At 43.4% G+C, this 26,859-nt stretch overlaps 1 protein-coding gene across 1 annotated transcript; it reads right to left on the minus strand.

The window, feature by feature from the left end:
- Window positions 1-1,734: 1,734 nt before the first annotated feature.
- Window positions 1,735-26,859, minus strand: BRMS1L (BRMS1 like transcriptional repressor). The gene is made up of 10 exons (XM_035109197.2): window positions 26,516-26,859; window positions 18,979-19,069; window positions 15,779-15,906; window positions 14,560-14,639; window positions 10,744-10,840; window positions 8,451-8,534; window positions 7,453-7,517; window positions 7,247-7,286; window positions 6,519-6,645; window positions 1,735-4,586 (listed from the first exon to the last, which is right to left on the minus strand). Exons 1-10 carry the CDS (start codon window positions 26,649-26,651, stop codon window positions 4,463-4,465), a joined length of 972 nt encoding a protein of 323 aa, XP_034965088.1. The 5' UTR covers window positions 26,652-26,859; the 3' UTR covers window positions 1,735-4,462.

Here is a 26,859-nt window from a genome sequence, read left to right on the forward strand (position 1 = left end):
GTTCTTCATATTATATGAAGATAGGTCTAAAAACAGAAAGTCATCCGTTGGTTTAAAGAACAGCATTTTCAGGCTCAATTAACATTTTTACAGGGTTTTTTAAAACTATAATCACTAAAAAGGTGAATTGTATGTTTTCCACTGTGGCATACCTGTGTACTTACTTGCGTTATACAAAAAAAGACTTGCAAAAAGAAGCAATACAATGTAAGCGCAAAGAAAACACATATAAAATTAAAAACACTAAACATTTAAAGAACACTAAAGGTGATCATGGGACGCGGGTGGCGCTGTGGGTTAAACCACAGAGCCTAGGGCTTGCCGATCAGAAGGTCGGCGGTTTGAATCTCTGCGACAGGGTGAGCTCTTGTTGCTCGGTCCCAGCTCCTGTCAACCTAGCAGTTCGAAAGCACGTCAAAGTGCAAGTAGATAAATAGGTACAGCTCCGGCGGGAAGGTAAACGGTGTTTCCGTGTGCTGCTCTGGTTTGCCAGAAGCAGCTTTGTCATGCTGGCCACATGACCTGGAAGCTGTAGGCCGGCTCCCTCGCCCAATAATGCAAGATGAGCGCCGCAAACCCAGAGTCGGTCACGATTGGACCTAATGGTTAGGGGTCCCTTTACCTTTAAAGGTGATTATACAAAGATCCTCCATGAAATATTTATTTAAACTCACCCCCTCACCACCATATAAGCACAATCACCTTTCATGTTAACCAACTAAAGAATACCCTAGAAGAAGCAATCAGGTGTTAATAGCCTGCGCGGAAAGTCCTTGCCTGGCACTGAAAATATGCAATGCAGGCTACCGGGCAAATCTCCTGGGGAAAGCGTTTCATGAATGGGATCCCCAATTTCCTGTGCGTGCCAGGAATTATTCAACTCAAACACTGAATTTTTAATTTTCAAGTTAACAAACACCTATAGTCTAAGAATGAGGGCAAATGGATAAATGTACAGCTGATTCATACAGAAGCATGTGAATATTTTGTGTGTACAGAAGCCTCTGCCCACCTGTAGCAGCTACTGAATGAGTTGCTAGAGCGCTCTGTTCCAGCCTTCTCGACCATATTTTCCCCAATAGTCATATTGCTCTGCAGCAGCAACATATTCCCTTGCCTTTTCTATTGCCAGAGGACAGAAACTGTCTGAGGCGGTCAAAGCACATATAGTAGTAGTAGTGCTAGCACTGGTGACAGGACTCCAGACGTGATCTCTGTAAGAATTTGTCAAAGCTCATTTTGAAGATGCAGGAAACGACCTTCTGCTGAGTCAGACCATTGGCCAGTCTCAGTACTGTCTGCACTGACTCGCAGCAACTCTCCAGGGTTTCAGGCAGGAGTTTTTCCCAGTCCTAACCTGGAGGTGCTGGGGATTGAATTTGGAACCTTTGCATTCACAGCATCAGCTCTACCATTGATCCACGACCATTACCTTTGCTCACAGCCAGCCTCATTGCTGCAATGATTACAGCCAGTCACAGTGTTGGTGTAGCTAGCCAGTGGCTTCTCTGTATATAGCGTCAGTTCACAGGCTCTTGTTGTCTTAGAAACAAATGGCTTGATAATAGCAGCTACTTCAGTTGTTTGCATATCAGAACTATTAGTCCATTATATTGGACAATAAAATTTTAAAATATTTCCTCCTCCGAGGTGCTTGAATACACTGCAATTTTTACATTTTTTTTTAAAAAAAGGTTTACACTACAGAAACCACATTCACGAGCTGTACAACTATTCAGATTCTCCATGACAGGTCATTTATTTATACACTAGGTTAAAAAATACAAATATCTCATTACAAAAAAAGCTTTATCAAACTGTGTACATACAGTAGGTTTTGTCAAAAGCCAACCTGTCAGAATTACTTTATATACATTTGGCTAATATGTGTGACATGCAGAGTAAGTAGAAAACTGTTGCAGGCCAATTTCAGAAGCCTGGGATTATAGACTTTTGACAACAGTCAAATGGGTTTCACATAATCAGTAAATACATTTTCACATAAACATGAAAGCAGTTTATAAACCAGGATAAGACTTTATTCTGAGCCCCAGCAAATAGAATCAATCAAAGTGGCAAGTGAGAGACAATTCCAACACAGAGGAGATGTGTCGTATTACCAGCCATAATGGAAGCGTGGTAACATGAACACAAGAAATAGTTATTTAAGCAGCAATGGCTGGCATCCCATGGTTCCATGCAGCAATGCTCAAGTGCCCACGCTTGGACGGTAATGCAGATTGCTGCAAGGTTAGTGTGTACATGTATGTACACACACACACGTTCAAAACACACACCTGGATACTGAAGGACAGTTGAGATTCCAACCTGCAGAAGTGTGCAAAGGCCAATGCTGCCAATCCTTCATTTTTTATTTTCAATAAGAAGACAATAGTATCAGTGTACATTGCTCTGAGCTCAGGCAGGCTCTTGCTGCTAGGCTGAGCTGAAACTGCTCTGGGTACAAAAAGAGGTGACAGGATAAAAATTTACAAGAAGAGCAGATTGTTACAATCCTGCCCATTGAATCCAGCTACAGGGCTCCTCACTTCCAATACACTTTAAGCTCAAATTTAAACAATGAGACATAAAAAATACTTGGGGTAGCATCCAACTAATGCATCCCATCAGCACAAGGATTTCTGCTTGTGCAGCAGAACCACCCCACCCCTGCAAATCCGCTCCAGAGGGTTGTGAGAACTCCTAGAACAGATGGGAGGGCTGTGGGGGAAGTTCCACTCAAGCAGAAATCCCTTTGCTGATGGAGTAAGTTACTGCTTAGCGCTGCTTTGGATATCACCCTTTTCCTTTGGCTGAGCAGTTTATTCAGGCAAACTTCTGGGTCTAAGAGTTGATTTTTCCACGGGATGCTATTTTCAAGTGGAGCAGGCTCCCCTGAGCTGCCCATCCAGGCCCACCATGATATTTGCTTGCTGGGATGAGATTGGAGTACTGCAAACACACTGATTAATTCATTTTACACATAGGGGTTTTAATTCAGGACTTGAAATGGAGAGGGGTTGCATGTTAAGATTCCAGATTTAGCACCAGTCCAACCTAGAACATAAAAACACTTTTGGCAGCCTTTTCCATCAGATGCAGACTTCCTTCAAAGGCTCATCTCAATGGATAGTAAAGTGCACAAAACCACCAAGTAACATCTCCTCCTCCTTCCACCCAACCACAGTTCATGCCTCCAACACAGAATCATAGAATTGCAGAGCTGGATGGGACCCTGGGGTCAAATCCCCAGCAATACAGGAATCTCAACTAAAACACCCATAACAGGTGGTCACCCAACCCCTGCTTTTAAAAAAAACCTCCAAGGAAGGAGAGTCCACCACCTTCTGAGGAAGTCTGTTCCACTGTCGAACACGTAAGGTAAAACTAAAAGATCTTACTCCTGATGCTAAGCTTACAAACGCTGACTTTTTGAGGTTGTGAAGCAGCAAACACAATTGTTTCTGCCAATTTTAAAGGATTACACATCATTGGACTACAGATACATTTAATTACAGAGCTATATGCAGCAATACTTTTGGTTATTGGTTTACCATTTTCAGAACAGGCACTCTTGACCTTTGGAGAGGGGACTTAATACTAGCAGAAACGGAAACAGTCTCATTTGCTTTTGCACTGATTTCTCTCCTGCCCCCCCCCCAAACAAACTCCTTGCTTGGTGCTAGTTTTAATAGAAATCAGTAACAGTTTCTCTGAAGTAACCCAGCTAGAATAACTATTTGGGGGGGGGGGTCCTCCACTTTTTTCCAGTTGCCCATCTAAGTATACTTTTCCATTAGGCTACATCAAAGTAACATTTGCACAAGCTTACATAGGTTTGCAAGACAAACATGACATGTTTTCTAAAATTCAAGGGGTTCTTATATATGTAGTGATAGACATCACAATTATCACATGATCCATTAATTTATATATATATATAAATAGCACTTCTTTCCCATTTTATACAAGTGGATTTAGACTACAGTCTTAGAAGCTAGTGTGCCACGTGGTGAAGAACCAAACATGTGCCCAGGTGGTTTCTTTCTGCAGCATCCTCTCACTTCCCCCAGTAGCTCAATAGGCAGCTTTAAAATTGGCTCACACACTGAGCCAGGCAAGCAGCTGCAAAAGAAACTTAAAAGACCCCAAGCAGCTGCATGCGCCATTCTCCCCCCATGCATGCACATAGCTTTGTAGGACTGCAGGCTTAGTCAGATGTCCTCAGGCTCTCCAAAAGGTTAACGTTTTCTATCTGAGACGCTGGAGCCAAATTAGAGGCAAGACGTCATGGTCGACATGATTATGTGTCACTTATTCTAAGACATTTGTATGAAGATTACGGACACTACTACACAAATACACAGATACTGCCACACAAAATAGATGAGAACAAATAGTAAATACATCTTCCATCTCATGGCACATCTAGCAGGGTAACACTGTCTGGTTGGTTTAATGGTCAGTTGTGATTATGCTTGATTGAATATTTTCCTTTCTGTAGCTGAGAAATGTACAGTTTGGATTTGCTTCCATCAGGCCTCTTAAACCACACTTCATCGTGGTTAATTGTTGTAATTATGGCACTGAAAAGAAAGGAGGGGGAATCAGGAGCATATTAGTGTCCATATAAAACTACAGGATCACCTTCACTGCCATTTATAAACGGTACTGTAATTATTGGTAATAGAACACACAAGCATTATAACAAGTGCCTCATTAAATTAAGGGTAGTTAATAAAATACAGGAAGTGTACTAAACATTACTATGTCTGTTTACTAACCGTTCACATCTTTAATAGCCACCCTTTGTTAAGGACGGGGGAAAGAGAGACGGGCACGTGCGTATGTAAAACAGCAGAGTGACTGGCTGGCAATGATGTAGCGATAGCAGCGCTCTATAGAATACTGAAGTCAGTATCCTATAGTAGAGTTTGCTTTTGTACAGGTGGAGACCATTCTAAGAATGTCCAATTGAGGTGCGGCTGTCGACACGTCAGTCCTTTTGGACCGTGAAGAGGGCGTAACAGGGGCAGGGAGTAACGGGGCGGGGGCTTACAAACACTGACAAATACAGGGACTAGGAATGGAATCCCTGTGCAAAACGGCTGCCATCTGTATAGTATGTTTTACAATGCCTATCAGTAGGAATCCTACAATAACATCTAACTACTGTAAGTAACACTGATGGAAGCTCGATTCGTTGTGGGATTGCTACTGATAGGATGCTACTGTAGCTACAACGTTGCCAGCTAGTCATTCTGCTGTTGACTCCATGTTGACAAAAGTTCTCATTGAGTGATGCATAGGCAAGCTTCTCTAGTCCTGCTGTGATTTAACTCATTTTTCACTCCATAAGACGCACCTGACCATAAAATGCACCTAATTTTTAGAGGAGGAAAGGGGGAAAGCTCCATTCTTTTGAGGATCAGCTCAAAGTTGTGCAGCTTCTTTTGCAAATGGGGAAAGCTCCATTCTTGAGGATCAGCTCAAAATTGTTGAGCTTTCTTTGCAATGGGAAAAAATCCTGTTTTTATGGGGTTCAGCTCACAGTTCTGCAGCTTCTTTAGGGAAGGAAAGGGAGCCATTTCTACAGTTTCCAGACAGATAATCTAATCAGTCATTCACATGCCACTGGGGAAACAGCCTCCCTCTGCAGAACATTCAACAATGGAGGCCTGGGCAAGGGGGCGGGGCCGGGAAGGGAGCTAGCGTCCCTTATCTCTCTCCCTGATCTTTTGCCATCAGCTACTGAGCAGCTTCCTTTGCCTCTTGTTAGCCTTTAGTGTTTTCTAAAAAAGAAAAGAAAAGCCTGATCTGATTTTCACCCCTGGGCAATTTGGCTCCAGGGACCATGCATTCGCTCCATAAGACGCACAGACATTTCCTCTTACTTTTTAGGAGGGAAAAAGGGCATCTTATGGAGCGAAAAATACGGTATATTGTCTGTATTTACCAGGCATAGGCAAACTCCGGCCCTCCAGATGTTTGGGACTACAATTCCCATCATCCCTGACCACTGGTCCTGTTAGCTAGGGATGATGGGAATTGTAGTCCAAACATCTGGAGGGCCGGAGTTTGCCTATGCCTGGTATGTACTATGTACTTTCCCCATACAAGGACATTATTCAGTATATAATATAAATTTATTCACAGACTAACACAAATGCATACTACTGTCCTCTTTCCCTAAGCCCGTCGCACTTCTATCATGGGCAACTGGAGCACATGAGACACAGAGGTCCTACACAAGCTGGAAACCACATACCTGACGAATTGCTGCCACTTTGTATCTGCCTGTGCATTAATTATGATCTGCTTTCTGTCCTATTACTGCGTCAGATCAGAATGCTGGAGCTGGAAGCATGGCTTTTGCTGTCCTTTCCCTTAGGCTATAGCAGATGGTGGGTAGACTTGAGTCTGGTGGGATCTACTTTGTTTATTCTTTTAACTAAAACTCTCGAGATTCCTCCAACCAGAGACAGGTTCGCTAGGTGAATCCTGCCCGCTATCTTTACCTTACAGGACATTCATCTTTCCTATCGATACATATCGCTTGTCCACGTCCGTACCACTCCCCATTATAGTACAGCCTTCCATCTTCAGATCTTGCATTGTGTACGTGTTTTTCCAACTTGACAGGGGCTGAAAGAATCAGTGCAGACAAAACAGAACACTAGATTTAAGAAGGCAATTTCTGTCTACCTCACCTCTACTGAGTTTGCCTTTTTGCTTGGAATGCCTCCTACAGCTATAGAACAGGAATGGGGAGCCTCAGCCGCAGGGACTGAATGCGGCTCCCCAGACCTTTCCCCCTGGGCCTGGAGCCTCTCCAGCCACTCCCTATTTCCAAAAACTACACCCGTAACTGGCTCTGCATTGCACCCTACTTGAGTATTTTTGCCAGGTTAGAATGTCCTTGAACTCTGATAATGCTCTTAAATGCATGGATGAAGGATGAAGAGGGATGTGTGAGTAGATCAACACCTGGTGCTCCACCGACTTTTGCTTCTACCACCCCCCACTCCCACCCTAGTTACTGCCATGTGGCCCTTGGAAGGTTTCCTACAAGGTTCTCCACTCCCTACTACAGAAGGGATCCACTTGAGGAAAAAAAAAGTGTCTTGCTCCCTACTCCGTACACAATTAAGAACTCCCCATAGTAAACTCTTAGCATCTGTGGCTGAGAAATCCTGAGCTATTATACAGGGCAGGATTAAACAAGTATAAAGCAGATTGTCCTTACGTTCTGTTTTCACTCTGTGTGGCCCCAAAGTAGCCATTGCCTGAAATTAAAAATAATAATAAGAATGGTAAGTTAGTCATCATTTCGGCAAATCAGCTTTGGAGCTTTGCTTTAAAGAGCATCCCTCTTGGAACCTAACCCATGCCCATTCATATGCCATTTTGTTTAAAAGAAAAAGGAATACAGACAGCAACATTCAACGATACCTTTCTTATTGTGGTCCAGTCTTCAAGTATATCAAGATCTTGTAGCATGTACACTATATAGGGTCGTTACTATGTTAAGGGACTTGCACATTTCCAAAGAGGGTCAAGTTTGTTGGTTTAAAGGTTCTAGCAGATCACTTTGAAGTATGCTTGGTATAACGCAACTAAAATCTGTGCCAAGACAGACCCCAAGGGCAGGGCATACACATTTTTTGTGTATGCCTTGAAGCGCCGACACAAATTTATCAGAGAAGCAGCATTGCTTCATTTCCTTGTTTTCAAAAGGGATAATTGTGTGGCTACATATCCTTTCGGGTTCTAAAGAATGAAAAGGTGCGGTTGTGGCAGGACAAATGCACAGAAATGCACAGAAATTCCTCTGGACAAATGCACAGAAAAACAAAAGACATCTCATTACAACTGTTGCCAAAATTTCTGCAAACTCTTAGGTTGTTTTTTTAAAAAAAAAAAAAGCTGTGGGGGTTGGAGAATAGGAATGCTGGGTTATCACTAGATGGAGATTTGATGCTGTACCACCTGCCATCTTCTCTTTAATATAATATATATATATAATAACATTAATATAATATAATATAATATAATATAATATAATATAATATAATAACATTATAATCAGGAGGGCGACATCCAACATTATTCATAATCAGACTACAGCCACTGAAAGCAATGGAACCGTCCACTCATTTTAATGGGTCTACATTGAGTATGACTTAGCTGAATATCACCCAAGGTTTTGAACATCATCCTGTTACTATAACCATACCACATACTGTGCAAAAAAAAGGAGTGACAATCCTAATGGACAGACCAGCTCTTAGTCCCCAATAAAAATATTGTTCTAAATTCTCAGCTTTCAAACCATTGTCTTGTGTTTCACCCCACTAAGTTTCTTAATGAAAGTTTTATGAAGTGTTAACAACCAGAAGCACTGTAATTCAGCGAATATTATATCCAGTTGGCAACCATGAAAAGGATATCTGATACAACAACCGGTTTCTTCTTATCGGGACTGAAGGGATCCTTCCTTTTTTTCCTAGACTGAAGTTCATCATTCCATAACTCTGAGGAAATGTAAGAATGTGGCAGTTAAATATATAAATTCAATTAATAATAATAGTAATAAGAAGAACTAATTTCCCCCCATAGCACATTTGTTTCCAACCTCATCTATAAAGCTGCTCTTGGAACTGGAACTGCCGCTTACACTTGATTATCCCGTCTTATTAACATTTAGAATAGATTGTTCTTTATGGCATTAGGCTGACGCACACACACACCGAGAGAGAAAGAGAGAGAGAGAGAGAGAGAGAGAGAGAGAGAGAGAGAGAGAGAGCGAGCGCCTTGCATTTGATTGTTATAAACCATGCCTGTGACCAACTCCAACTTGACACAAGTATTTGATCACTTCATGTACACTCCTCCTTTCCATTTCTGTGCAGCTACCTTTATGTTGGGACCCAGGTGGCGCTGTGGTTAAACCACTGAGCCTAGGGCTTGCTGATCAGAAGGTCGGCGGTTCGAATCCCTGTGACGGGGTGAGCTCCCGTTGCTCGGTGCCAGCTCCTGCCAACCTAGCAGTTCGAAAGCACGTCAAAGTGCAAGTAGATAAATAGGTACCGCTACAGCGGGAAGGTAAACGGCGTTTCCATGTGCTGCTCTAGTTCGCCAGAAGCAGCTTTGTCATGCTGACCACATGACCTGGAAGCTGTACGCCGGCTCCCTCGGCCAATAACGCGAGAGGAGTGCCGCAACCCCAGAGTCGGTCACGACTGGACCTAACGGTCAGGGGTCCCTTTACCTTTACCTTTTTACCTTTATGTTATGGGCTGGATGAGTCAAGACCATGCAGATGGACGACTGCCCAAGGTGCCAGCAGAAGGCTCCAGTGGAATGTGGGAGCCACTGCTGGCAGTGCAGCAGTATACTAGCGAAGACCCTGGGGGAGGGAGTTTCCCCCAACCTACTCTTCCATCTCATTTGCCCCCACGATAAGAGCCAAAATTCCTGCCTCTCTTTCCAAAGTAGTCAGAGCCTCTCTCTGACACGCCCTTGGTGCTCACTGCATCGCCCACCCCAGCGCCGCCAGTTACTGGGAGTAGCTCTGCCTATCCAGAAGGGGATGTTTCACTGGTCCCAGCCACCTCTCAGGAGGCAGAGACACTTCCCTCGTCACCTAGGTCTATTCGAAGCCATACAACAGTAATAATGATAATAATAATATTTTATTATTTACTGTATACCCTACCCATCTGGCTGGGTTTCTCCAGCCACTCTGGACGGCTCCCAACATAATATTAAATTATTATTATTATTACCCCGCCCATCTGGCTGGATTTTCCCCGTCACTCTGGGCGGCTTCCAACAAATAGCAAAATACATTAACTACATTTAAATACATTAAAAAACACAGTAAAACATCAAACATTAAGAACTTCCCTAAACAGGGCTGCCTTCAGATGTCTTCTAAAAGTCAGATAGTTGTGTATTTCCTTGACATGTGATGGGAGGGCATTCCACAGGGCAGGTGCCACTATTGAGAAGGCCCTCTGCCTGGTTCCCTATAACTTCACTTCTCTCAGTTACAGGTAGGTAGCCGTGTTGGTCTGAGTCGAAGCAAAATAAAAAAATTCCTTCAGTAGCACCTAAAAGACCAACTAAGTTTATATTTTGGTATGAGCTTTCGTGTGCATGCACACTTCTTCAGATACACTAGAAACAGAAGTGTATATATAGGGTCTGACACTTCTGTTTCTAGTGTATCTGAAGTGTGCATGCACACGAAAGCTCATACCAAAATATAAACTTAGTTGGTCTTTAAGGTGCTACTGAAGGAATTTTTTTATTTTGCTTCACTTCTCTCAGTGAGGGAACTGCCAGAAGGCCCTTGGAGCTGGACATCAGTGTCTGGGCTGAATGATGGGGGTGGAGACGCTCCTTCATGTATACTGGGCTGAGGCCAGAGAACAGCAAGAGAACAGTAGATTCCACACACTAGGCTTAGTGAGAGATTTCAGAAATGCTTACTGCCCTAAGATGGGCCCACCCCATTCCTATTTATATAGGACAGCAAAAGGGGTGTGACAGTGTAGGATCAATGTCTAAAACTTTGGTAGTTAGAGTACCTGCCTTTCATATAGCTGTGTTTAGGATTGCCTGAAGTGCCTTAAACCAGTAACCTGCATATGTGCAGCAGTAATCTATACATTAAAGCCTTTGGAAAGAATCTTTCTTCAAATCTTTGTCTTCCAAGAACTGGGAGCTCTTAGTTACCTGAGGTAATGTCAATGCTATGTCGGTCTTCTTCAAGTCGTCTGATTTTCTCTTCCAGTTCACTTTGAACTGTGTCATACAACAAGAGCTTTTCACTCTGAAAGGAAAAAGTTAACAATGTAGTCAAACATTAGCCAACGAAAAGCAGCCAGCACATCATCTTCTACTGGAGAGCAAGAGCAACGGAAGAAGCTTCCGACAAAGAGACCTGATGTATAAGAACCGTTCTCTCGCTGGGTTCAGAGTGCCAGAGGCAATGCAAAAAGGCTGTCATCTGATCTTGAGAAAGGTAGTCTCAGTTGTGTTAGGCAGGCGCAATAGTGCACGGAGGGGTTAACATCCTGCAGAACATTCAAGTGGGTGCACGACATAACAAAAGAGAGGGGTTAAAAGGGGTTTTCGTCTTCCAATAAGTGTTTTGAATCTACAAAGCACCAAGCCTAGCCTGATAAATGTGAAGGGTTTTACCCATATTTTCCAAACAGTGGGGAATTATATAAACACACTACTCTTAAAAAAGGAGAAACCCAAGACCTCATTTTCCTTCTAAATATGTTATGATCTGTATGTAGCTACTTGCAAAGGGCTCAGGACAAGCAACCTGTAGGAACACAGGGGGGAATTTCAAGTCATCTTGAGGGGAAGTACAGTGGTACCTTGGTTCTCAAACGCCTTGGTACTCAAAGGCCGAAAACCCAGAAGTAAGTGTTCCAGTTTTTGAACGGTTTTCGGAAGCCGAACATCCAATGTGGCTGTCAGCTATTGTTCCCGGGGCGCCTGCACCAAACAGAAGCTGCCAAACGGACTGCTGGAACGGATTAAGTCTGGCGCTTTTGTTTTTGCTATTTATTTTGCGTTTTTGTTTTTGAGGCTTTTTGGTTAATTTGTTTTTGCGACTGCGTGGAACCCAGTTCAGCTACTGATTGATTGTGTGACTGCGGAAATGGATAAAAGCCCCCCCCCGCCCCCATCCAAACAATGACTATCATCAGTGCAGGTAAGAAAAAAAATTATATCACCTACAATATTGTCTTATTTATTTTATAGTACAGTACATTGATTATTGCTTTCATTTTATGGATCAATGGTCTTGTTAGATAGTAAAATTCATGTTAAATTGCTGTTTTAGGGGTTGTTTTTAAAAGTCTGGAACGGATTAATCCGTTTTGCATTACTTTCTATGGGAAAGCGTGCCTTGGTTTTGGAACACTTTGGTTTTGGAACGGACTTCCGGAACAGATTAAGTTTGAGAACCAAGGTACCACTGTAAAAGAAGCAATGCAGCTGGAATACGATGACTATGCAACTAGTCCTGTGTGCTTGGAGATGCTTTAAGAATTTTTAGCTTGTGTACCCCTGCAAAGGTAGCCTCACTTCCTTCCCCACTGGCCACACAGCACATCATGTTTGGAACTTATGGGCGGGCTATCAATATGTTCAAAATCAAGAATCCCAAATGGTGCAATCAAACCCTTCAGCATGCCTGAACTAGATCTTTGGGTTCTGATCATTATGCATATTAAACACAGATATTCATGGAAATACTGTAATACGGTTTAAATTGAATTCTGAATTCAAAACATGCAACATCTACACTTACTCAGGTAACTCACAATTACGTGCATTTAACTTCTGCTCATTCATCTTCAGTAAAAATAAAAATAATATAAAAGGGGGCAAAAATCTTTGCCAATCCCACCCACCACTGCACCCAGTTATTGTTTTAACAGGAATGGGATTTTAACTTGGGTGGGTGCATGGTTATTGGGGGGCGTGGTTTTAAATTGTTGTTAAATGTTGTATGCTAATTTGGATTTTGTATTTGTGAGTTGGGGTATCGTTAAGGGCCTTTGCTGGGGAGTGTATTGTTTATACATTAGTATTGTTGTACATACATTGGTATTGTTAATTGTTTTGATTATTTTTAATATGTATTTTTTGCTTTGTACGGTATATTGTAACTTTGTGTTATGAAATGCCCCAAGACCTACGGGTATTGGGCAGTATACAAATTTTGATGATGATGATGATGATGATGATAATGTGTCCTTTGGCCAGTCACTGTCTCTCAGCCTAACCTACCTCACAGGTTGTTGTGAGAATAAAATAGAGAGGAAGAAACTGGTACAACACCTTAGCTCTTTGGAAACACCAGTCCATCCTAGGATATCTTGATGCAGAATCAAGTTTCCATGCAAACAATGGATATGGACACATTTTTGTCATACAAGCCTCTTTGAACCAGTTGATAGGGTTTCTTACACACACTTACACACACACACACACACACACACACACACACACACAGATGGGAATTCCTATCAAAGGCCACAAGGTATTTCATGCAATTAGCTGCACAGGACTAGTCTTGGATCAGAACTATTGTGTTTGACCTTCCACATACTAATGGGAAACCATGTACAAGTGCATTACTTGCAAGTGGAACATGCAACAAAATGTCGCAGCACTCTAACAAGAATGTTGCTGTTCAGAGTCCCAGCCACACAGCACATCCTCTGGAATACAAGGGCTGAAGGAGGACACTTTTGCTCTTCACCTGTTACCACACCCCTTGTTCTTCTCCAAGTGGCATTCAGCATTATCAATCTGCACTGTTTGGGCCCTTCAGAATGTTTGTGTAATTCTCAAAACATATTTATTTTTATATCTCCACCATCCTCAGGGCTTCCCCAAGCACACTCGTACTTCCCTCTTGGCTCCATTTCTGATGACACTAACCATCTGAGTCTGCTATTAAAAGGGAGTGATTATTGCATTTCTTATTGTGGGAAACTATAACTATGAAACAGCAGGGCATTGCTTTTTGTCTCATAAAGAAACACTGTATTGTCCAGGTGTACAATATAGCACCCGGTACTTCTGAAAAGCTAAGGGCACTGCAGCCAGGATCCAAAGGGCTGCAAGGTTCATGCAAGGCTTCAATGTTGATCCAGTGGAATTTCTTATCCTGTTAATTTTGCTTGATTCAGGCGTTAGGGTTTTTAACCATTTACAGGTTAAAGCCAAAGAGAGCCATTCCTCTAACAATTACACCTGGTGTTTTTAGGCATATATGGATCGACTGAGCTACATGACCAACATTTTTGCTATTATGCTCTTACGCTTCATCGCAAACTAAAGTTTTGATTATTACAGTAACCAGTTAGTATGCCTATGGTTTTCAGGGGGAAAGCCAGAAACTACAGAACTGCGAGTCTGAATTGAATCATTCCCACCCAGAGCTCATTCAAGGATTTTCAGTGCCTCTCAATGATTTTTAGTGCTGCATGAACCTTCTCCTGAACCAAAACAATGCCTGAGTTCTTGGTTTCCCCTCCAGGCAAAACATAAATATGCCACATATCTCGGAAAAGTTCTTTGAAAACGACACCACACGCAAGAGATGCAGTCAAAAATGAGGTTCAGGTAGCCTCGCAGAACTGATACAAATCACGTGGCAGTGACTTGGCCTACCAACCACTTGTTTACGCAAACTTGAAACATACAAAACTTAGCTGAAGTAATTTGCTTCATTTTGTGTTCCCAGTCCACCCCTCAGGTGGCACGCTGGTTTCCTTTTGAGATTAAGATTTTACACGGCTGATTAGACATGCTACCAAGAGCTTCAACATGATTTTCAAGAAAGCCCAGTAATTAAAATCATTGTTCTCTTTTCTGTAGATGAAAATGCTGTAATATTCTACGTCCAAAAATAACTTGTCAGCTGCACAACCTGATTGTGTGCATGTTTCCCCAGAAGCAAGAAGCCCCAACAGTTACAGACAAATGAAAACTCTCTTCAGCCAAGAACGGTACCTCACAGTGCTGGCGGGAAGCTTGGATTTCACATTCATATTTGTTTTTCACGGACTCTAAACAGAGCTCTCTGTAGATACCTACAAACAAACATTATTATTATTTTTATTTGTTTAAACCTTCTGTAGGGCCTACAGGTCTCATTTAACCTACCAATGCATTTTCCCACAAGCTGCAACTTGCCAAGCCCTAAGGAATGGGGCATTTTAAACAGCGATGAAATCCCAATCGTACCTGGCCCTCCTGAATTCTCCACAAGTGAATTCTAAAATTCCCCACCAGTAAAAGGCCCCTTTTCAGATCAACCTATTCAACCCAAGCACAAGGCTCCCTTTGCTCCACTGCCCACCCTGTGCCCAGTAAACACAAACAAAATTTCTCCTCATGTGCCCTTTTCACATTTCCCCTTCCAAAAAACACATTAGGGCTGTGATACCGGGAAAGCAGGCTAGAAATAAAGCTGCTTGTCCTGTCTTTTTCCTAGCTCTGAGTGCGGACCGTTTGCTCCTCTGCTCCTCTTGATTCTTGAATGTTAAATGTGGTAAAAGCTTGATAATATCTCATCACTTTCCCACATAACTGCCCACTTTCTATCTTAGAAGTGGCCATAGAAGTGTATGGGAAAGCAGCTAAAGTGCTCCCCGGTTTCCTCATGTACCCAGGCTCTGCTATTGTTTGCTTCCTATGCTAGTGGGAAAAGGGGTGGGAGGAAGAGAGGAGAGCCTAACTCTGCCTTGCTAAAAACACCGTAAATAAGAGAATGCCTTGGAGGCCAAGCAGATGAGAGCTTGATTTCATCTACTCTGGGCATTCTTATACAATGCCCTCCTTGAATCTTTCACCAACGAAGACAGAAGTGCCGAAGAGTGCAAGAAAGGGGGCGGGGGGGGGGGGGAAGAGGAGGGCAAGCTTGACATTCATTACCAGCTCCAAAAATTGTGATTGCATCTGAATTGGCCCTCTAAGGGGTATTACAGCTATGAGAGCAACTGGAAACAAGCACTTATTTGGGACACAGATCAAGGATCCAATCTGGTGAAGGCTTCCGTGTTCTACAACCATCCAGACCCGGGGCCAAAAGCTTTAGTGGGAGTTTCAAAATTAAGCACCTGATAGTTAAAAAGGAGCAGATTTAAATGTTTTTGTTAGTATTTTACTTCTACCTAAACCCTGCTGGTTATACCTAGCTGAGTCAACAACAACCCCTTCGCACACTTACCTGCCACTTTTGTTCGGATTTGCATGTTTTCTTGCAGAGCTGCCAGCGGTTCCAAGTACTCTGGTGCCTTTCCCGCAATGACCTCCTGCAGTTTTGCATCCACTTGGCTTAATCTCTCTTTGTAAAGTCTTAACATAATGCAGATGAAATATGGAGTGCATTGTATTAAAGTAGCGAAGAGAATACTGTATATTAACATTACTAAGAATACCTTTTCCACAACCACCAATGGCCAGAACCTAGAAACCCACTGAGCCTGCCAACCTTGCAGAAATTAAGAGGACTTAAAAACAGACTAAACTGTACAGAAAAATTATCAATTACACAATGCTTATACAGTGCTGGATCTTTACATTATGCTTCCTGATTTTAGCCCCCGCAGATGAAGATCAGACATCCATTTAAGACTGTCTCCTAGTACCCAACACATACATACAGCTATATGAATTGGAACTCTTTGCAAACTATTTACAGTATTTATTCCAAGTCTTAGTCTGGGAAATGTGCAGAACAGAACCCTCACTTTAAAAAAAAAAGACCAATCCTTTATTGCTATTTTTTTAAAATGATGAAATGCATATCCTGCTCTCAGGGCAGCTAACAATATTAATAACTCAGTAAAAACAGCACAGCAGCTGTAGATAAAACACAATGAAGTATTTTTTTTTTAATGAGGGTGGACTAAGGACTTCTTATGGCTTAAACTGGTTTAGCACAAGTGAGTATTGTTTCACAGCAACTGAATGTTTCAAGAGTCCTCACTACGGTGCTACCAAATACTTCCATTTCAGCAACTCAAAGAATTTCACACTCTGCACCAGAAAGTAAAACCATGTTTCCTGACTTGCAGTTTACAGGGCAGCCATGCACCTAGATCTGCCATATTCAAATATAAAACAGGACCAGCCTGGTCTTTATTTGAAGCAGAATGTGCAGGGGAGTGAACACACTTTCACAGCCTTACCTTGTAGCATCCATTGCTACCTAGAGTTTTGTCACTGCCCAGATCACTTCCAGAGTTGGGAGTCAAGCCTGGTAAAAACTGCTTAAAGTGCAGTGGATTGTAGCTAGGTAAGGCGAGGGGTGGGGAAGTTGGTTCACTTCTACAGCATGATCCTTCTCATATGCAGCTGTACCTTGGTTCTCGAACGCCTTGCGACTCGAATGTTTGGGAATCCCAAACGCCGCAAACCTGGAAGTGAGTGTTCCAGTTTGCAAACGTTCTTTGGAACCTGAATGTCTGACGTGGCTTATGCAGCTTCTGATTGAGTGCAGGAAGCTCCTGCAGCCAATGTTTTCGGAAGTCGAACAGATTCCGTTAGAGAACCAAGGTATGACTGTATAGAGAAGACCCCATTTCCCCGCTTTGTGCTTGAATGGGAGCAGGCATGGACATAAAATGCAAGTGGCTGTGCTATCACAATTAGAATGGCCTTTTAGAATGTCCCACCCTAGCAGAGGGCAAAAGTTGCTTCTCCCTTTGCATATAAGGTCTAGGCAGACAAGGGTGAATTCTTCCATTTCAGATGTACAGGAATATAAAATTCCATGGTAACTACACGATCTCTAATCATCATCATATTTATTATCCGTGCTTCACAAGGAGGTCCCAACACAGATCACAACCATGTAAAATACAATAAATTTCACCAGCATACATTAATCTTTCAGCATAAACAATCGTAACGTTGCTCCACAGACCTTTGGATCAGGGATAGGCAGACTTCAGGCTTGGGGAAGGTCTGTAGTCTATTAGCAGAGCATATGCTTTGCATGCAAAAGACAATCAGTTCAATCCCTGGCAATTCCAGATTAGGCTTGGAAAGACCCTCATTTGAAACCTTGAGGCACCACATCCAGCCAGTGCAGACAGAGGCAGATGTTCGGATGGTCTGATTCCACATACAGCAGCTTCCTGAGCTCCACCTACCTTTTAGTTTTACTACAACCCCAAAATCCATCAACTAGAGACAGGTGCAGAATGGTGGCAGGGGTGAGGAAATACCGTGTTTCTCATATTTTAAGGCATCCCTAAAAAATAAGGCATGGCAGGATTTTCAAGACCTTGCGAAATATAAGGCATACCCCAAAAATAAGACATGAGCAGGACCCGGCAAAGGCAGCAGCGCGCGCTTTGCCGAGCTCCAAGCCGGCGGCGGGCTGCTGCTGTCCCGCTCAATTTCCCTGCCCCCTCTCGCGAGACTCGCCGCCGGGTCCGCTCTCGCGCACATGGCCCGGTGAGAGGGAGCCTCCCCTGCGCGCGCGTCTGCGCTCACCCTCCCCCCTCCCTCCCCCTTTTCGGCCCAGCGCGCCGCCTTGCCTGTTCGTGTGCCGCGCGTGTGAGGCGAGCGGGAAGGCAGGAGACCCAGGAGAGCCTGGCGGCCGCCGAGAACCCCGCCACCGCTCTTCCCGCCCAGGACGAGGGGCCCGGAGGAGGAGAGCCCGGCGGCGGCGGAGGAGAAGGAGAAAGAGGCGGCAGCAGCAGCGGCGACTCAGAGGCCGAGCTGCTGGACGGGCCTTCCGCGGAGGAGCCTGTGGGGAAGAAGGAGCTGGAGCCCGAAAAAGGCGGCAGTGAGGAGAAGGAGGAGGAGGAGAAGCCACGAAGCAGCAGCCCGCCGCCGGCTTGGAGCTCGAGCCGGCAAAGGTACCGTAGCAGCGGCGCTTTGCCGAGCTCCAACAGAGCGGGAGCTGGCAAAGGCAGCAGCGCGCACGTTGCCGAGCTCCAAGCCGGCGGCGGGCTGCTGCCTTTGCTGGTTCCCGCTCAGTCGTGGCTCGGCAAAAAATTAGACACCCCCGAAAATAAGCCATAGGCTTATTTTCTTCGAAAAAAAAAATATAAGACATGTCTTAAAATATGAGAAACACGGTACATACTGAGAATTAAGGAAGAGGTCTCAGCCCAGGGATTTGTTTTGATAGCACAACTAAGCTCACAATTTTTTTTACCCATAAAACCTACTCATGCCTTCTCCCAAGCATCCTACACTTCAGCAATCTAATTAAGGAAAAAAGCCTTTCCATTGTAGCTATTGTCACATAATCACATCAAAGAACCTTGTGAATCTACTGCAATTCACCCAAATTCGTACCAGTAGATCCCAATATATTTTATGCCTTCTGTTGCTTTACAAAATACAAAGCTAACTCAGGATGTGAGAGGACTAGAATCCAAAGGAAATTCAAATCTGTAGTTTACTTACTGGTCTTTGAGGTCTGTAAATTGTTTTTCAAGATTGGACATCTCATCCAAACACTCCATTCTTCTTCTTTCACAGTCCTCATCGTCCATTTCTGAGAACAGAATTATTCACTTTAAAAATACAGAACAGCAACTGGTTTTCCTCCAGTCTATTTTATAGAATTAATACCCAAGCAGTTCGTTTTTTAAAATATAAAAGTTAATATTCCAAAAGATGAAGTTTCAAGAGGAATTAATGCTTTTTTTCCCCTGCTCCACAATTCATCTTGGAACATAACCAAACTGGATTATCCATCACTAGTTCAGACTCACTTGAGCATGTATGTGAAATTGAGATCCCCCCCCCCAACGTGCATCCCTTTACACCTGTTTACACTTGCCATTCTACCGCTCATTCACTGACTTTGGATTTGGAAAGGCCCTTTTGGAGCTCTTCACAATACGGCAAGTAACCTTGCCAGTATCACCAGGAGATGTGGTCCTGGCTTTATATCAAGGCAATTTAAAATAATCTCTTTTTATATTAATGTGTTTCATGAACATGTGGATGGCATGTACTGCAGAATTATACCTGCTTAGAAATTGGGAGGGGGGGGTCTGTTGCGTTCTCTGTCTACATGTTAGGATGCTGATCAAGATCATCTTCCTCAAAGCTAAATATATGGACACAAGGGCTGGTAGTTACTGGGAATGGTTTTTCCACAAGATGGAAAGTAAATGTCCATGACAAGACAGAGCCTGTTCTATTGTGGCACCCTATTTCTGAAATTTCCTCCTGTGAAAGTTGCACCTGACACAACCCTTATTCTCTTTTTCTTATCAGGTATACCTCCTTTTTATTTGCTCGGGTGTTTTAAGTTTCTAAGGTTTCATACTAACATTTTATCTTGCTTTATTGTTCTGTGTTTTATTATGGAGGCATAAATCAAATAGAAAATCTAATAGCAGATTTATGACTTTCTGTACTTCAGTTATTTCGGGGGAATACACAACACTTACTTGACAAATCAGAGAAGCGATACTTCCTAATTTAAGTAGCAGCTTTAAGCATTACAGATGCTTCACAAAAGTGCACATATTTTAAGAATCCTCTTAACTGCATCCCAACCTATCAGCATTATTTCCATACTGCACATGGAAGGCTAAGGCTATGATGGCTTTGGACAGGGAGAGTACATTGAGGAGGTGAGGTTTTAACTAGAGACAATCTCCTGTTGACATGTTGCTCCTTTTGACACTACAGTGCACCGGCTCTTTTGGAATATTTCACAATAACAATCCTCCAGGATTTTGTTTATGAGTTTGCAGAGTCAATTCTGGGCTGACAAACAATGACCAACAGCAGTATAAATTATACAGCATGAGAAAGTCCATTGCGTACTAACTGGTACAGATGCATTCCTAAGAATCAATGCATGTCTGTCAACAGTTTTCTGTTGACATTATTCTTGGGATGAGACAGATGAACAAAAACTTAATTGTTTGTCCAATTCAGAAGCAAGATAGTCAGCCACGTACCATACTAGCAAGTGGTGCTGTGGTCTAAACCAGGGCATCTTGGGCTTGACAATCAGAAGGGTGTGACGGGGTGAGCTCCTGTTGCTCAGTCCCAGCTCCTGCCAACCTAGCACTTCGAAAGGACGCCAGATAAATAGGTACTGCTGTGACGGGAAGGTAAATGGCATTTCTGTGCGCTCTGGTTTCCGTCATGGTGTTCCGTTGCACCAGAAGTGGTTTAGTCATGATGGCCACATGAGCCGGAAAGCTGTCTGTGGACAAATGCCAGCTCCCTTGGCCTGAAAGCGAGATGAGTGCCGCAACCCCATAGTTGTCTTTGACTAGACTTAACCGTCCGGGGTCCTTTACTTTTACCTATACTAGCAATGAATAAAATCTGTGCCAAGAATCTCCTCATGATTTCTGAATGAAGCTTACCTCTGCCACCATGCTACTTGCTTTGTCATTTCAAAATCAGATTTGGTATTTCCAGAAGTCCCATCCAATCAAAAAGCAATTGGGGGGAGGGGGGGAGAACAGCACATACTAGTGTTTTATTTACCACATTAGCACAAGTGACAAAAGTGCTCTGTGAAATATTGAAGAGGCCTAAAAAGAATGGCTTTTGACAATGTTTAATATGCTGGGGTAGTATGGCTACTGCTTGTCCCAAGGCATCAAGAGACTTCCCCACCTAAGAAACCCAGGTTAGAATTTGCTCATCGAAGTAAATACTGTAATTTAAGTGCTTGACATTTCGACATATTAAGAGTCTGAAATGTGGACTTCCGGTCTACTGCCAGCGCTGATCAGTGAGGAACCCTCGAGCTCCGAGGTTCCTGGTGCTGTGAGGGACGGGAAGAGCCGCGAGAGCAACGCGGCCCCCAAAAAGAATCCCAGATTGAGCTTTCTGGGGGCATGAGAGCTCGGCTGTGCCCAAAGGTGACTCCTCTGCTCACCGGCAAGCTCTCTTTGAGAGCTCCAAGATAGAGCGGAGTTGCAGTCGCGGGCACCATTTTCAAGTCTACTGCTACCCTCACAGAGTGAAGCTCCAAGCCGACAGTGGAGAGCGGTGGATTTTTTTTTTTTAAGGATTTGAAGATATTGGACACCGTGAGTAAAATAAAAAAAATTAATTGAAAAGAATTGGTCACAGAAGGAGATTTAAGGAGGAAGTTGGTCTACCCCCATTGAGATAACTGTAATGCAGTTAATTTGCCTGTAGCCGGAAAGACTGAAAGGAACCTATTAATTACCAAGGATTGGGCTTAAAACCTCCCCCCTGAGACAGGGTAAAGGGGAGAAGGGTAAAATTTATTAAAATCCCTGCAAAAATTTTTTAATTTGGACTGGGGAAAGTCTCCCTGGAAGCTGGGGTCAGGTTCCTGGAGGGATCAGCAAGCCGCCATTATGACATCACAATAGAAAGGAATTTGTTTACCTCTTCGAGGCTGAGAACTGTCAATTGTGAAGAGAGTGCAAAATATAAGGCTGTGTATAAGAAGTTTGACAAATGCTCTTCATAAATGGACACAATATTTTTAAGTCATGAAGAAGAATTAAAAATGAGACTATAACCAGATTGGATATAAACTTGGTTTATGGTGCTTTTGAAAATTTGAATCGCACCATCTCCTGTTCAGTTCTGTTCCCATGAAATCTGAGATGAACAGGATGCCTGTAGCCTGATGGCTACATCACCTGATGGCCTGGACTTTCAGAAGGAACTTTTGGAATTGCTTTTGGACTTGAGAAATGAATTGCGGCAAAATAATATATTGTTGCGTGAAAGTAATATACAGTTGTGTGAATGGTGTGAAAGGAACCAGAATTGCTGGACAGAGAAAAATGATTAACTCTAACAGGGAATGAAGTCAAGCAAGAGGAACAATCATCAGTCTTGGACAGTGTAATTGAATTTAAAAAAGAGGAGGAAGATACATGGAACATTGTTCCCCTAGTGAGAGGGGGGGGACAGAACATCTGTTTGATCCAAGGAGTCCCCAAAGAAGAACCAGCATGGAATAATATCCTCCCAGTGAGAGAGAGAGGGCAGGATCCATACTGGGGTCAGAACCTAAAGGGAATAAAAACTGAGAAAGGGCTGGAAAGTGGAATTATTGCTGGATGGTTTTGTACTACAGTATTCAAAGAATTGGGGAGGCATCAGGGGATGATTGAGGAAGAATGGTGGGTAGGCTGGGACAGGGTGGGAGTGGGGTGAGGGGTAATAATGGATGCAATTTTCTTGATTGATTTAGATGGTCCGAAATAAGAAAGACTTATGGAACTCGCTGAAGAATCTGGGATACCCTGAGTCCAGGGGAAGGGGGGGGCAAATTTGTTTTAATGTGTTTAAATGTTAGTATGATAGAAGAATTAACATTTAAATTTATGGAAAGTTCTTGGTAAAAAATTTTAGGCTAAGGGGAGAAATAGAAGATAGAAGGAAGGGAAAATAATTTTTGATTTGGATAAATTGATTAATTATTGGTGGAGAATAGATGATGTTTTTAGAATAGAATATTTGAGTGTTAATGATAAAATGTGTTAGAAAAATTTAAGACATAAGATGAAAACTGCTTAATTGGAATTTTAAAACGGACCCAGTGAGGGGGGAATCGAGGAAGTCAACAATGTTAAGTAAATAATACAAGAATTGAGATGTTTTTCTTTGTTATTTTTTTTAGTTTGGTTTTTTGTGATTTTGTATTTGGAAAATGAATAAAAATTATTTGGGGGGGGGGAAGAGTCTGAAATGTGAAGGTTTGATCAATGGATGGCAACCTATAGCACTGCACCGCAAATAGCAAAGAATCAGACTTTCTGGTGTACCTAGGCAGGAAGAGGACAGCCTAGTCATGACATACCTAGGCCTGCACTCCTGCCCAACAGTGCTGCTTGGTTCAGTAACACCAAGGAGCAAGGAGCTGCACGTAGCCTGCAGGGCACATTAGAGTGTCAGACTAGGACCTGAGAGACCAGGGTTCGAATTTCCACTTAGCATGAAGCTCACTGAGTAACATTGGGCTAGTCACTGTCTTTCGGCCTAACCTATAGATAGATATCTTTATTGTCATTGTCCCCTTGCGGGAACAACGAAATTACTCGGTTGCTACATCCACTCCGATAAAGCATTCCGCATAATCCAAAATTACAAAAACCTAATTAAAAACAGTAAATATAATACAAAATAACAAGTAAAATAAGATGACTTCAAAGTCCAGGCTTTCCATTTAAGGCCAAAATCACTCTAAAGAAGAAACTGTTCCTGAGACGGCTCGTTCTTGCCTGCATTGTTCTATATCTCTGTCCCGATGGCAGGAGCTGAAAGAAATGGTGACCAGGGTGCGTTGGATCTCTTGATATATCTAGTGCTTTTCTATGGCACCTGGTGGTATAAATTTGTTCTAAGGTGGTGAGTGAGCAGCCAATAATGCTCTCTGCTGTTTTAATAATTCTACACAGCCCTGCTCTGTCCTGGGAAGTACAGCTTCCGTACCACACACATAAACCGTACGTGAGCACGCTCTGTATGGCACAGTGATAGAAGGCAAGCAGCAGCTTTTGTGGCAAGCAGCAGCTAACCTACCTCACAGGATTGTTGTGAGGATAATATGGAGAGGTGGAGAACCTCCTTGTGCTCCTTGGTGGTGTCTAAATGCAATAAATACATAAATGCCTTTTCCTCAACATGTGGCGTACTTGCCCCAAAAGTCTGGCTGCGAATTCTTTAGTGCTTTTCTAGGTAGGCTTGCTACCTAAATCCACTAGATCCACTCTGTGTGGTTCGGATGAAACTTGGCATAATCCCTGCTGGGTTGTTGTTTTTTACTGATACCATACAGTACGTCTTCAAAAAGTGAGGATGAATCCCAGCCACTATTAAAATAGTGAACAGCACTGGGGAGTTGTCTGACGGAAAGTCTCCTGGGAAACATAGTTCACTTTTTCCTAGGGTTTGCACCCCCCCCCCCAATATTTGGACTTCAAGTTAGAAAGATTGATACGCGAAGTCAAATATTTCGACGTGTGAAATCCTCGTGTCAGATCATAAAAAGAGCCCTGCTGGATCAGGCCAAGGGCCCATCTAACCCAACATCCTGTTCTCACAGAGGCCAACCAAATGCCTCTGGGAAGCCTGCAAGCCTGGACCTGAGTGCAACTGCCAGACTACAGAATAAGGAGTTTGTTCTGTGCCAGCTCTTCATCCAGCCTCTTTCTTGCACACTGCAGTGTGTTAACACTCGGCTTACTACAGCAAGAAATCCTGATTCACACTCAGTTTATTTTAAAAGCTTAATGCAACTTCTATTTGAGTTTAAAATAATGTACACATATACTACAGTTCCATAAAGAGTTTTTTTCCCCTTAAAAATACTTAGAGGTTCTTACCGTAATACTGTGTTTTCGAAACTGTCCAAGACTGAACTCACAAGATCAGTCTGCTTACAGAATGCATGTTACCCTTAAATGTTTTTTAAAAAAGTATTTGAAAGAAGAAGGACGAGCACAAAGTTTAGTGTTTTAATGCTCCATATATTGGAGGGGGCTGGTGAAAGAAAAGAGCAAAAAAGCCTGTCCTCTTTGTAATAAAGCATATTACAGTACAGGCAAACTCTCATTTTATGACTTTAATTGATGTTTAGCTTTTTTGTGTTGATTTACTTGTACACCACTTCAAGACAATTCTAATTAAGTGGCACATAAATTGGTGAAATAAATAAAATAAATAATATTTTTTCTGGGTTCCAGCCAGATTTCCATGGGTCATAAGCCTAGAGTAGAGCTACTAGCACAAGGCCACTACTGGCTCAAGAGCAGTTTATCCAAGAGAGGCATCTGGCCACAGAAACTAAACAACTGTTTGGCAAATTGAAAATAAAAATAAATGCATCTGATAAAGTGGACTCTGGTCCATGACAGCTTATGCCTTAATAAATGTATTGTTGTTTTTAAGATGCTACAAGACTATTGGTTTTGCTGCAACTGATGAAAACGTCTGCCTCTCTGAAAATGCCTAGGCAGATCTCCAGTTCTGCCAGGATAGTGTTCATCATACACCATTTTGATGGTTCACTTAATTGCTCTGCCAAGCAATTCACTCCTCAAATGAAGGGAAAGAAACTTACTTCCTCTGTTGCTTTTGTAATGTTGGGATAAGTGATGGAGGATGTGCACATAAAATGGAGAAAATGCACTATTAGTATAGTTCAGTGAAGAAAAGAAATGAGAGTAGGTAAGAGATTTTTATGGCACTATAACAAGTGCCAAGAATGAAAAGGTGAAGCAAGTGCTTTTGAGAGACTTTGAAAATCTCTCCTCCAAGACTTGTGAGGGGCATAATTTTGTCAGTCAGATCAGTCTTATCTGTCTCCTCAATCAATCAATCAATCAATCGCCTCCTTCTTGGAAGCTAATATAGGGTACCTTAATCTACTCTGGAAGCATCTCCTCACTCATCCATTCATGCCTGCATCTTTCATTATGTTTTTTTTTTATCAGGGTTGCAATATGAAAGGGGGGGAGGACAGATGAAGAAGTATGTGTGGGTGGATGTGGGTGTGTAGTGGGTTGCCAAATGCAAGAGAGGGCAGGTGTCTCCCGCAACTTTATTGGTTTACAGAAAGGGGTGGGGGGAGAGAAGCCATCTCTGTTGAACACAACTAACGGGCAGGAGCCCTGTTTTTGTTTTGTTTTGTTTTTTGCATCCGGAAGGCGCTGACAAGCAAGAGGGATGCTGCTCGGAAAGGATCTCCACTGAGTTCCAAGGGCCCTACTCCCATGCCAGCATGCACGGGGTTTTGCAGCCCTGGACGAAAGCAAGCATCTTGCCTGTCTATTGTTACCCCGGGCGACGCCTAGGGCGAGCTGCCCTGCCCTCCGCCCCACAGCCAAGGGGGTGCATGGGGGTAGCACCGGGCGGGGGAAGGGGGCGGGGCGGACGGGGGAAGGGGCGGGGCTGAGTCCTCCTTTTCCCACCCACCGGCCCAGCCCGAGCGGGCAGGAGAGAGGGCGCCCCGCTGACTCGCCGGCTTCACCTGAGCTGTCACCCTCCTCGGACACGGACGAGCTCTCGGACTCCTCCTCCTCGGAGCTGCTGCCCTCGTTCTCCCCGTAGTCCACCTCCATCTCGTCGTGGTTGTTCTCCTTCTTCTCCCGCGAGTGGACCGGCATCGCGCCGCCCAGCCCAGCCCGCAGGCGCTCGGCGTCGCTGGCTCCTAGGGACCGGGGGACAACAGCCCTCGGCTGCCCAGCCCTCCCTGGCCGCCTGCCCGCCTGCCTCCCCAACGCGCCGAAGCTCCGCCTCAGAGAAACCCCGCCATCCACCTTAGCCCCGCACAGCCTCACGCTCCGCTCCGCCGCTCATTGGCGGATGACCCGC

This window comes from Zootoca vivipara, chromosome 1 (assembly GCF_963506605.1).
Source record: "Zootoca vivipara chromosome 1, rZooViv1.1, whole genome shotgun sequence".
Lineage (NCBI taxonomy): Eukaryota > Metazoa > Chordata > Lepidosauria > Squamata > Lacertidae > Zootoca > Zootoca vivipara.